Source organism: Peromyscus maniculatus, chromosome 14 (genome assembly GCF_049852395.1).
Source record: "Peromyscus maniculatus bairdii isolate BWxNUB_F1_BW_parent chromosome 14, HU_Pman_BW_mat_3.1, whole genome shotgun sequence".
In the NCBI taxonomy this organism is placed as follows: Eukaryota; Metazoa; Chordata; class Mammalia; order Rodentia; family Cricetidae; genus Peromyscus; species Peromyscus maniculatus.
Genome location: NC_134865.1, coordinates 85026874 through 85039410, shown reverse-complemented (window position 1 = coordinate 85039410; position 12537 = coordinate 85026874). Strand labels below are relative to the sequence as shown.

General features: G+C 55.7%; 1 protein-coding gene across 1 annotated transcript in view; it reads left to right on the top strand.

Moving 5' to 3' along the window:
- Ahnak2 (AHNAK nucleoprotein 2) overlaps positions 1–12537 on the top strand; it is a 40363-nt gene that overhangs the window by 7765 nt on the left and 20061 nt on the right. Inside the window, exons 2-7 of the mRNA XM_076550534.1 lie at positions 6963–7021; positions 7125–7223; positions 7876–7977; positions 8720–8870; positions 9159–9343; positions 9465–12182. Of these exons, the coding sequence (XP_076406649.1) occupies positions 6963–7021; positions 7125–7223; positions 7876–7977; positions 8720–8870; positions 9159–9343; positions 9465–12182 (3314 nt within the window). The remainder of the gene's footprint in view (positions 1–6962; positions 7022–7124; positions 7224–7875; positions 7978–8719; positions 8871–9158; positions 9344–9464; positions 12183–12537) is intronic.

The following is a 12537-nucleotide window of genomic DNA, read 5'->3' as shown; positions in this document are numbered from 1 at the left end:
TGGCTCAGACGAGACCTGACTCACTCACTGGGGTTACCCGAGGTGGGACTGGAATAGTGGACTGCCCATGATGGGCCACACTGTTCCTGGTGTCCGGAGTTTTGCCTTTCTACTCAAAGGACCAGGGAAGCTGGTCTATTCTTGGACGGTTGAAGGTGTGGTGGCCCTTCCTGCTGGCTTCTGAATCTTTGGGGGTCGACGGGCTAGTATACTTTCCCATGTCTGAGTTTCTCCAGATGCAGGAGCTGGCCTGGGCCCACCTGTTGTTCCTATGGCCCACAGATGCAGCGTCCTTCTAAGTCTGGGCAGGGCCACCCATCGCCATTGTATTTTGGATTTTGAGGCAGGTTCTTTCTCCATAACCCACACTGGCTTGGGACTCCCTGTGGGGCTCCGGCTGGTCTTGAGCTGCCTTTCTCCTTGTCTCTGCCTCTTGAGTACTGGGATAATGGCCACTCGCCACCACACTCGGCGTGGCCAGGAGTTTTGACCAGCTCATTCTCTTTCCCTCCTTAGCCATTTCTTGTACTAGCATTTATTCTGTCCCTGTTGTATACCAAGCTCCAAGTGTGAGGGACACAGAGGCAACAACAGCAGGACGACCTCGCTGCCTGTGAGTTTGCCTCTGGGGGCGTGGGGGGGGGCGAGCAGTCTGTGAAGAGTTCAGCAGTGGAGAGGGCCTGGGCACAGAAGGAAGCAGTGAGCTGAGGCAGGTGATTCCAGAGAGCTTGTTTTGGGAGAGAAACATGGGCACATCCTCCTGGGTGTAGCTGGCCTGTGTGGGGAAGAGCTCTGGCCCAGGACTGTGCGGCTCGCCCTTCGGAGCTGGCGCTGTTCCCTAGTCCTCAGACTCATCTGCAGACGCACTGGGGGACGGAGTGGGCAGGCCTGCCCCCGCCTGGCTGTTGCTTCACGAGGTCTAAAGGTCTCATGACAGTCAGCCCGGCTTGGCGCTTGCTTTGTGAAGTGCCGGGATGGGGCGAGGCCTGGGCGCATGCAAGGTGGGGTGGACCCGGCTGCATGTGAGCCTGTGAGGGCACTCGGATCCCACTCTGAAAGCAGTGGCCTCGGCAGTGTGAGCCCGCCCTGGGCACCCATGCACACAAGCCTCAGGCAGCTGCAGAGTCTCTCAGCCAGTTTCCTAAAGATCCCACTGCCCTGGTAACATGCAAACATGGCTACTGAACCAGGCCCCACCTGGAAGTCAAGCAGTCTGAATGCAAACTCCAGTTTTGTTTAGACACATGGCCTACCCTGCCTCCACAGCCCTGCTGGGATGGCCCTGAACAGGAAAGTGGCCATGGATCATGGGGGCAGGATGGCCCTCTATGCAGCCCCTGCTTGGCTCCCTTACCCTCCTCCGGGGCGGACCTGTTCAGCCTCACCCTAGTCCAGTTCCTAGAACTCCATCTTCTCTAAAGCAGGTGTGCCCCCACGTTGCCCCCACTGCGTCCTTGTTCGGCACCAGCATGCCCGGGCGGGGAAGTGGCTTCCCCGGGCCCTCGTGGTCCCTTCCTGAGTACAGGTTTGTGTCTGTAGGAGTGGGATGTCAGCGGCAGTGTTTGGAACTGTGTGAAGGGCTTGGGGTGCTAGGGGGTAGGGCAGGGAATTTGGGGGACCGTCAGGTGACAGTGGCCAGACTTGCTAGGCTTGGCTCAGGTGTGTCTCCATTTCCTCCTCTATAAAACAGCGCTTTGGTGACCTTCAACAACCTGTATCATTATTTAGGTGGTAGTATTCAAGGCTGGGCTGCTTACAGAGCTGTCTTTGAGAGAGACGTATGTGGGCAGGCTGTTAGGGTGCTTCCCTGTCTCCTTCCCCTCCCCCCGATCTGGGAGTCATGTTCTAGGTGGATGAGACTCTGCCCCGAGGCTTTCCTCATCCCCACAGCTGGTGGGTGGAGGCAGCCTCTCTCTATCTAGCAGTCAGTAGAGTTTCTGCCTTCCTCTTTGTGCGTTCCTGGGCGGGGGATCCTGCTAAAGCCTGGAGTGCAGCCTCATGGCAGAGTTCATGCCTCTTCCCAGGGCCGTTGCTCTCCATCCGCACAAGGAAGGGGGGCTGTGTAGGTGGGATTGGCTATACTGAAGCCTGCTGAGCCTGAGAAGGGGCCTGAACCCCAGCCAGCAGGGCCAGGGCTGGTCTGCCTCATGCTTCCCACGTCCCAGCTGTCAACACCTTTCCTCATAGGCTTTTGACACCCATGAAACTCCTGTGAAACAGATATGGAATACAACTTCTCAGGGGTAGGTCACTGCCTGGCCATGGGGGTCTTCCACTCTGGGACCCCCATCCCAGCACCAGCTGGGCCCAGTATTAGGCCTGGACCTTGGCCAAAGCTCCAGCTTCGGCCAGGGAAACAGGAAGATGTAGGTTCATCTACCCTTGCCTGGCTTTCAGGAAGGGTAGCTGACCCAGAGTCCCTCCTATAGCTACCCCCTTTGCACATCCCCTAAGTCAATATGTGGCTAGGGCAAAGTGTGGATTCTCTGAGCAGTCCTGGGAGCCCCCAGTGGTGGTGGGGTGCATGGACAAAGACTGGGCGGGGATGATGATGGAGACAGATGATCGGCACACTTTCTATCACTAGGTTATGGGACATGCACATGGGGATTCCAGGGATATCGAGTTCCTTGACTATTATCTTGCCTCAGGTCAGTCTTATAAATGGAGACTGTGACTTTCCTGATGTCCTAGAGGTCAGGGTCTATGGTTTAGCCCACAGAGTAACAGGAAGGAGAGGTGGGACCTGACAGGCGGTCTTTGACCCTCCCCACCTCCCTCGGGAGGACTAACCCCAGGAAGCTCCATCCCTGGCCCTCTCAGAGCCACTTTTAAAAGAACAACAGCAAGAAAGGCAGGAGAAGAAGCTAAGTGTCAAGTGCTGATAGGCACAACTCCTGGGGTGCCTCTGGGGACAGGTATGTCGGGACTGGCAGGGTAGCCTCTGAGCATACCTGCGGAAATCCAGGTTGGCCAGAGCACAGTAGCTACATCCAGAATCCTGCTGTGCCTGGAACTCCTTGTGCTATGGGAATGTCAAGGTCAGTGCACAAGACTCCATTACTGACAGCGACAGTGTCTGTGTAGCAGGGACTCCACCCCTCAGGACAGGCCTGAGGCAGCGGTGGGGCATTATCCTCAGCATTGCTTCCTTAGTGGAGGTAGTCCTGGAGCCCAGGCCCAGCCCGGTCCATGTCCATCAGGGCTGTTCTTCCTCTAAATATTTAGTAGAATTCAGGGGCTTTAGGCTGGAGTTCTATGTGAGGGGAAATTTTGTTTGTTTTTTCTGTGTCCCAATAAAACTTTATTTGCAAAGGCAGCAATGGACTAGAGAGGCCGCTCACTGCCGTTCTATTTTCTGACTAATAAACACTATTCTCAGCACAGAGAAAGTACGTTGACTTATATCACTTAAAAATTTGTAGGGTGCTGGGTGTGGTGGCGCACACCTTTAATTCCAGCACTCAGGAGGCAGAGGCAGCTGGATCTCTGTGAGTTCCAGGACAGCCAATGCTACATGGTGAAACCCTATGTCAAAACAAAACAAAACCAAAAACCAAAAATGGAAAAAAACCTTTGTAGGGCGGAGATGAGCATGAGCGTCACCGGAGCAGCAGACCATGCTGGCACCATGGTGACATGCTGGTGCCTATCAGCTTGTGCCTGGCTGTGAAGCAGCCAGCAGGTAGACGGCAATGGCCTTGGTCAATACCAGCAGGCCATTTTCCAAACCGATTGTCCCAGTTCACCTCATGCCTAGGACGGGACAGGAATTCTAGCTGCCCACGTCTTCCTCTCCTTCAGCACACCCAGGCCTTTTCATTTCAGCCGCTCTGGGAACGGCATGAGTCCTCACTGTGGATTTGCAAGGCCGGTTGTACATCCTACGTGCATGCCCCCCATGCCCATTCTTCTCCCTCCCCAGTTCCTTTCCTGCCCCCCTTCTTCCTCCTTTCTTCCGACTGGAAATTAAACTCATGGCTTCTCCAGTGCAAACCCTTCTGCCACTGACCTGTGCTCCAGCCCTTGCCTGGTTTTCTCTGGGTCATTTGGCCTTTCTTTTGGTTTATAAGAACTGCTTGGACTTTCCGGGCAGGGCGCCTGTATTGGCTAATTTACAAAGATGTCTTACAAACATCTTTGCCCAGGCTGGGGCCTGAATTTTCACACCCTCACCGGGGTCTTTGCCTGACTGAAGTTCTAAATTTTAAGGTAGACTGATTTCTCACTTATTTCACTTGGGCTAATTTTAAAAAAGGTACATTTCTTTCTTTCTTTATCGGGTCTGTCTCTGTGTGTGTTGAAACGCATGTGCCACAGGACATGGAGAGCTCAGAGGACAACATGTGGGAGTCGGTCCTCTCCTTTTACCTTGTGGGTCCCAAGGACTGAACTCAGGTCACCAGGCTTGGTGGCCAGCACCTTTTACCCGAGGGCCATCTCACCAGCCTTGGTGTCTTGTTTAAGATTTTTTTGCTCTCTCCCAAAGTAATTTCTGTTTTTTTTTTTCAAAGATTTATTAAATCTTCATCTTTGGAACTGTAATTCACATAAAATCAGTGTGCTCTGTGGCTGAGTTGGCAATAAAGATTAGTATTTTCCCATGTCCAGTGGCCCCTGCACCCCTCACTGAGAAGAGGCTTCCATTCCTATGGTGCTGGGAGGTCTACTTTGCTTTGTGTTTTTTTAATCTGCATTTCGCTAGGGGACTGGCCAATTTTTCTTGTATTAATTGACCATTTTCACACCATCCTTTGTAAAGCATGCAAATTTTAAACTCTCTCTGTCTCTCTTTATCTCTCTCTCTCTGTCTCTGTCTGTCTGTCTCTGTCTGTCTCTCTGTCTCTGTCTCTGTCTCTCTCTCTGTGTGTGTGTGTGTGTGTGTGTGTGTGTGTGTGTAGGCCAGAGGCCAATTTCAGACATTGTTCCCTGGATACTGTTCACACTGGATTTTGAGGCAGGGTCTCTCACCGGCCTTGTAGGCCAGGCTGACTGGCCTGTGAGCCCCAGGGAACCACTTTCCTCTACCTCCCCAGTGTTAGGGTTACAAGTGCAAGCCATCACACCCACGTTTTAAAAAAGATGAGTGCTGTGGAAGCCTGTCCTGCATGGATTGGTTCTGGAAACGAAGAAAGGGAATCAAGAAAGGACAGACACACAGACGCACACACAGAAAAGCTGGCACAGAGCAGCTGCAGCCACACAGCCTGCAACCTCGGTGCGTTCGTTATGTTCAAGGAGGGTAATCTAATGCGAGTCTGCTTGGAAGTCTTCAGAGGGCGCAGTCTCGGTTGCCGTCCATCTGGGAGGAGGCTGCTGCAGTCAGGCTTTCTGTCGGCATTTACACATGGACTAGAGGAACGTCTTGCCAGTTCCCGGGAGCTCGAGGCATTGGTCTTTGCCAATAATACACATTCACTTGGGACTTCACCTACCAACTCAGGCTTTCTTTCTTTTTTTCCTCCCTCCCTCTCTTCTTTTCTCTTTTCTTTCAATGTGTACAAGTGTAATGGTTGTTGTAGGAGAATGGGTATCAAGTTCTTGCCTGATGGCTTTTTTTTTCTTTCAGTCTTTGCAAATATTGTTGAATTTTCTTCTTATTTCCACAGTTTTTAATTTAATCTTATTTTTGAGCCAGGGTTTCAGAATGTGGCTCTGGGTAGCTCAGAACTCACCACGTAGACCAGGCTGCCCTTGGACTCACAGCGGTCTGCCTGCATCTCCCTCTGGAATGCCGGGATTAAAAACAAGGGCCACCATGCTGCCTTCTCTTTAACCTTCTCTTTGAGTCCTGGCCTTGTGTCGCCTGGACTGTGCACACAGGTGCCCATGCCACGGTGCTTACGTGGAGGTCAGTTCTCTCCACTCATCACGTGGGTCCCGGGGGGCTCCTTTACCTGCTGAGGCGTCTGTCTCACCAGGTCCGGGGCTGGCTGTTCTCCCATACTTCTGAGAAGCCGGTTGTCAGGGGTGTTTTTGTGTCTTTCTGTGTGCTGGGCCACTTTCTTTGGCCATGGTTTGTTCCGTGAAGATCTCCGTGTTTCTCCTGCTCGGCATTTGTCCGCTAGTTCCTTCCATTGCCTCTTCAGCAGGGTTTTCCGCCTTTTTCTCTTTTTCTTCCCCCGAAGATTCCCGAGGCTGTGCTCATCTTTCTTCAGCTTTTCTCTCGTGTTCTTCAAAGCGGTTATGAAATTCAGTCTGAAGTGCTTTCTGCAGGCTCTTCCCATCTACCATTGAGTCTCTAATACACGCTCCACTCCAGAATTTCCACAATTTTGGCTTTAAAAACTCAGGGTCGAACTGATTGATTTTTATGTGCTGCGTGGTAGCATCTATCCCAGACCGGCCTGAAAACATACGGCTGAGGATGACCTTGAACCCCAGTTCTCCTGCATTCACCCTTCCAGTGGTGGGGTGCAGCTGTGGGTCCCATGCTGGGGTTTGCAGTCCTGGAAACCGAAGCAGGGCGTTGTGCATGCTAGACACGCAGTCTACCAACTTCACTCCATCTCTCACCCTCGTAAGCTCTCTCTCTGAGAGCCCGCCCTCAGTCTTTAGCCCTATGCATGGTTTCCTTTAGCGTTGGAAACAATCTGTTAGCGGTTAGTTGGAGCCTTCGGACTCTTGGAGACCCCGTCCGTCACTTGCCCTGCTCTTCAGTGTGGAGCTCCACCTTCTTGTTTCTTCTTACTGCCTGTGATTTGTGGGATGGATAGACGCAGGACATTTAGCAGAGCATATTGCAGCAACTCTGGATGTTCATTTCAGGCTCTGGGTAGTTATTGTTTGTGTTTTTCTCTTGGACTAAATCTGCAAATCCCACTCCACTGCTGTCCTGCGGTTGCTCCACCCAGGGTCTCTGGAGCTTCCCTCAGGCCCATGTTCACCCTTGCCTACCCTGTTCCCATGTTCGCCTTACAGCCTACCGCCCTCACGTCCACTAACCGCTCTTGTCTCTGCAGTGACTGGACGGCAGCTGCAGAGCCAGGAGCCGGGGGTTGAGACTGAAGAGGACGACTCTGTGAGTGTCACCCCAAGGGGAACCCCTTCCTCTCCAGCCCCGCCCCGTCTCCCCCCAGGCTGGAGAGCTGGTAGCTGGAGGTAACTTTATTATCTTCTGCCAGGTGACCGAAGGGCCCGTGGGTGAGATCATTCGGCCAAGGCCGCAGGGGTCCTCCCCTGTCTATGAACACACAGCTGAAGGTGCTGGCTTTGGAGCCCAGGTAAGGCTGCAGGGCAGAACTGCTGGCCGAAGGAAGGCTCAGGAGTGGCCCACAGGCACGTTACCCCTGTTCACGAGTGTCTGTGCAGCCTGCTTGCCCTCCCTGCCGTGGGCATTTGGTCTTGCCCTCTTCTCCACTGCCCCGCCCTTGAACTGCCTGAGCCACGGTGGAGATGGGGACACTTGCAGCTCGTGTGTGTGTGTGTGTGTGTGTGTGTGTGTGTGTGTGTGTGTGTGTGACCAACTCTGAGAACCCACTGTGGGATGTGGCAGGGGCATGCTCCTTCATAGCGCACCCATACATACACACTCATACCATCTTGGAGAGGAGACTGCTGACTTCCTTGGGAGAGGAGCCATGGCAGGGATCAGAGGAGACCTGTCTGCGCTAAAGACTCATTTAAACTTTGAAAGTCTTCCCCCTTCTAAAGTACTTCCAGTTGCTACAGGGTGGGGGCATACCTGTTCCTCAGTGAGGAAACAGGAGGCTGAGAATTGCCTTTCCCAGTGAGGTCCTAGGTACTCAGCTCCCCGGTACACTCCGCACCCGGAGTTCCTGTATTCCTGCATCCTGGGTTCTCCTGCTCGGAGCCTTCCTGACACTCACGTCTCCTTAGCAGAGTAAGTGGTAACTCCCAACCCCTTGACTGCAGGAAAACAACCAGGGCAGGCACAGCTCCTCTGGCAGACGGAGATCCTGGTGGAAGAGGGATTCAGGAGAATCCACAGCCTTCTCCAGTATGAATCATCCAGAGGTAGGTGCCATACCATCGAGAGTCAGGGGATAACCCTTCCTCAAGGGCGTCAGCCCCAGGAGATGGAGGGAGGGGCATACGCTGTGCCCTGGGGATGGTACGCCTGTGCCTCAGGCCTGGGAGGGGCAGATGCAGAGGCTGGTGTCTACCCTCTAATGGGAAGAGTCTGACACCTGACGAGCATACGTGCAGCCATACTTCAGTGTGCAGTGGACAACCCTGTGGACAATGGCACCCAGGCTATGATGCGGAAGAGCCTTGGCCAAGGAAGACGGGAGGGGCTCAGCTGGGTGCCCATGAAGGGTCATTTCGCCTGTGCTTCCCTGGATAGCCTCAGTTGGATGGGCAAAGTGGGCGGGCATCATTTGCAGAATCAGGGGGACTACAGACATCCCCAGTGTTTGTGTCCCTCCTGGGATCCAGCCCTGGTGCTTTCCATGGGATGGATGCTTCACACATTTGTAACGAACCAGTGAAGGATCAGCAGAAGGAAGGCTGGCCAGAGCCTCTCCCCTGACTCAGTCCTAGACTCGGCCGCCTAGACAGGCTGTCCCCTGATTCCAGCTGAGGCTTCCTGCAGCTGGGCTTTCTCTAAACCCCAGACCCAGCAGCCTGGCCCACTTGGATGGTACCCCAGCTTCTACCCAGGCAGCACAGATCACCATCCTGGGGAGATACTGGCCACTACAGTGATGCCTATATGAGATAGGCAAACACCCACCATGCCCTCCTTCTGCCTCAGTCTACACAGGATGCAACAGAGGTGACACTGAAGACTGAGGTGGAGTCAGGAGCCAGTGGCTACACTGTCACAGGTGGAGAGGACCAGGGGATCTTTGTCAAGCAAGTCCTGAAGGATTCCTCCGCTGCCAAACTATTCAGCCTGAAAGAAGGTATCACAGCTGTCCCATCCCTGGGGGCTCCACCATCAACCCAGGATGAGGGGGAAATGGAGAAACCTGGAGGGGTGGGCCTCACCTAAGGCTCGGGATGCCCCGAGGGCTTTGCTCAGCCTCTCCAGGCTGGGACTGCCCACTGTGCCCTGATTTTCCGCATGTTGTTTGAGGTGCCACTGGGGAGCGGGACATAGGCTGAGGGGCTTCCCCTTACCAATGTGGCCCCCAGACCACTTCTATTCTGGTGGGGACAGGGGCACTGAACCTGGCTTCTTCTTCCTTTAGGGGATCAACTTCTCAGTGCAACCATATTCTTTGACCACATGAAATATGAAGATGCTCTTAAAATCCTTCAGTACTCAGAACCATACAAAGTTCAGTTCAGAATCAAACGGAAACTCTCTGCCAGCAAGGGAGAGGAGTCAGCCATTCAGCAATCTCAGCAAGGCTTGAAAGGCCAGGAAAAACAGGTAAGGTCCTGCCCAGTGAGATCTAAGGTAGCCTCAGCTGCACTAGAGACCCCCTTCCTGTGAGCACTGTCTATGGTACAGAATCTTGTACCCAAAACAAACAGCTTCTTCTCTGTTCCAGGACAAGGAGAGTGCGGAGGGATACATGGAGACGCCTACAAAGACGCTAGAGGCAGATGGAGACCGAGAAAGGCTTATTTCTAAGTCCAGGGATGGTCGCCAGAGGCGGCCCCAGGACAGACTCTCCTGGCCAAAATTTCAAGCCTTAAGGAGCAAGCGGGGGACAGGCCCCCGACGCTCACACAGTTCCTCAGAAGCCTCAGAGCACAGGGACACACGTGATGTGTCCCCCACAAGCACAGACACAGAGGCCCAGCTGACAGCTGAGAGCCGAGAGCAGAAGGCAGGGTCAGGAAGACGGAGGAGGAGGTTCCTGAACCTGAGATTTGGGATGAGCTCAGGGCAAGGCCCAGATACAAATGAGCAAGTGGGCAGAGACCTCCAGGACAGACAGGATCGGGCTGGAGTGCTGCAAGAGTCCCAGCCGCAGGAGGACGGGACACAGGCACCCGGGTTCAGGTCGGCGCTAACTATGCAGAAGCCTACGAAGAAGCCCAGTCATCCCAACTTGGACCAGGAAGGCCCTGGAGAAATGGTAGTGAAAACAGACAGACATCACAGAAAGAAGAAGCAGTTGGCAAAACAAGAAAGGGAGAAGACACTTGGCCAGCATAGAGCTGAGACAGCCCGAGCAAAGAGCTGGGATGACGAATGGGAAGAGGTAGAGAGCCTGGAAATAGGCATTGCAAGATTGTCTCTGCAAGACAAACCAGACCAAGGCGGCTCACAGGTATCACCATGCGACGGGAAAACCAGGGAAACTGGGTTTTCCCAAAATAAGATGAAAGAGACAAAAAGAGATGAGAAAGAAGTTGTCCTACCAGACAGAGGACAGCAAGAATCAGGGTACAGGGACGGAAAAAGGATGCAGGGACAAGGAGATTCACAGGAAGGAACAGGGCAAAGTGAAGAGAATGAGAGAGAAGATAAGGAACAGGTAACACAAACAGAACAAATAAAGCTGAAGATGCCCAAATTCAGAATACCATCTTTTGGATGGTCTCCAACAAAGGAAGGAAGACCAAGGAAAACCAGACAGGAATTAAAGACATCAGACTATGAAACACTGGGTGAGGAAACATTAAAGGAGGTTGTACAGAGAGAACAGAGAGACTATGTAAAGGACAGAGAAACAACTCAGGAGAAAGAAAAGAGACAGAGAACAGAGACCAGGGAAGAGGAACAAAAAACTACCAAAGAAGGAGAGTGCTCACAAAGAGAAATAAATTTCAAGATACCCAAGTTCAAGATGCCCTCCTTCGGCGTGTCCGCGCCTGGCAAGCCCTCCGTGGAGGCCTCGCTGGAGGTGGCGGCGCCCAAGGTGGAGGCGGACGTGGCCCTGCCCTCCGTGCAGGGCGACCTCAAGACCCCTGACCTCAGCATTCAGCTGCCCTCGGCCGACCTGGAGGTCAAGGCCGGCCAGGTGGGCGTGAAGCTGCCCGAGGGCCAGCTGCCCGAGGGAGAGCTGGCCGCACAGGCTGCTGCAGGAGCCGGCCTGAAGGGCCACCTGCCCAAGGTGCAGATGCCCAGCCTCAAGATGCCCAAGGTGGACCTCAAGGGCCCGCACGTGGAGCTGAAGGGCCCCAGGGTGGACGTGAGGGGCCCCAAGGGCGAGCTGAGCGGCCCCGACGTGGACGTGAGCCTGCCCGGCGTGGACGTGGACATCCAGGCCCCGGGCGCCAAGCTGGAGGGGGACCTGGCACTGGCTGACAAGGACGCGGCCGCCAAAGACAGCAAGTTCAAGATGCCCAAGTTCAAGATGCCCTCCTTCGGCGTGTCCGCGCCTGGCAAGCCCTCCGTGGAGGCCTCGCTGGAGGTGGCGGCGCCCAAGGTGGAGGCGGACGTGGCCCTGCCCTCCGTGCAGGGCGACCTCAAGACCCCTGACCTCAGCATTCAGCTGCCCTCGGCCGACCTGGAGGTCAAGGCCGGCCAGGTGGGCGTGAAGCTGCCCGAGGGCCAGCTGCCCGAGGGAGAGCTGGCCGCACAGGATGCTGCAGGAGCCGGCCTGAAGGGCCACCTGCCCAAGGTGCAGATGCCCAGCCTCAAGATGCCCAAGGTGGACCTCAAGGGCCCGCACGTGGAGCTGAAGGGCCCCAGGGTGGACGTGAGGGGCCCCAAGGGCGAGGTGAGCGGCCCCGACGTGGACGTGAGCCTGCCCGGCGTGGACGTGGACATCCAGGCCCCGGGCGCCAAGCTGGAGGGGGACCTGGCACTGGCCGACAAGGACGCGGCCGCCAAAGACAGCAAGTTCAAGATGCCCAAGTTCAAGATGCCCTCCTTCGGCGTGTCCGCGCCTGGCAAGCCCTCCGTGGAGGCCTCGCTGGAGGTGGCGGCGCCCAAGGTGGAGGCGGACGTGGCCCTGCCCTCCGTGCAGGGCGACCTCAAGACCCCTGACCTCAGCATTCAGCTGCCCTCGGCCGACCTGGAGGTCAAGGCCGGCCAGGTGGGCGTGAAGCTGCCCGAGGGCCAGCTGCCCGAGGGAGAGCTGGCCGCACAGGCTGCTGCAGGAGCCGGCCTGAAGGGCCACCTGCCCAAGGTGCAGATGCCCAGCCTCAAGATGCCCAAGGTGGACCTCAAGGGCCCGCACGTGGAGCTGAAGGGCCCCAGGGTGGACGTGAGGGGCCCCAAGGGCGAGCTGAGCGGCCCCGACGTGGACGTGAGCCTGCCCGGCGTGGACGTGGACATCCAGGCCCCGGGCGCCAAGCTGGAGGGGGACCTGGCACTGGCCGACAAGGACGCGGGCGCCAAAGACAGCAAGTTCAAGATGCCCAAGTTCAAGATGCCCTCCTTCGGCGTGTCCGCGCCTGGCAAGCCCTCCGTGGAGGCCTCGCTGGAGGTGGCGGCGCCCAAGGTGGAGGCGGACGTGGCCCTGCCCTCCGTGCAGGGCGACCTCAAGACCCCTGACCTCAGCATTCAGCTGCCCTCGGCCGACCTGGAGGTCAAGGCCGGCCAGGTGGGCGTGAAGCTGCCCGAGGGCCAGCTGCCCGAGGGAGAGCTGGCCGCACAGGCTGCTGCAGGAGCCGGCCTGAAGGGCCACCTGCCCAAGGTGCAGATGCCCAGCCTCAAGATGCCCA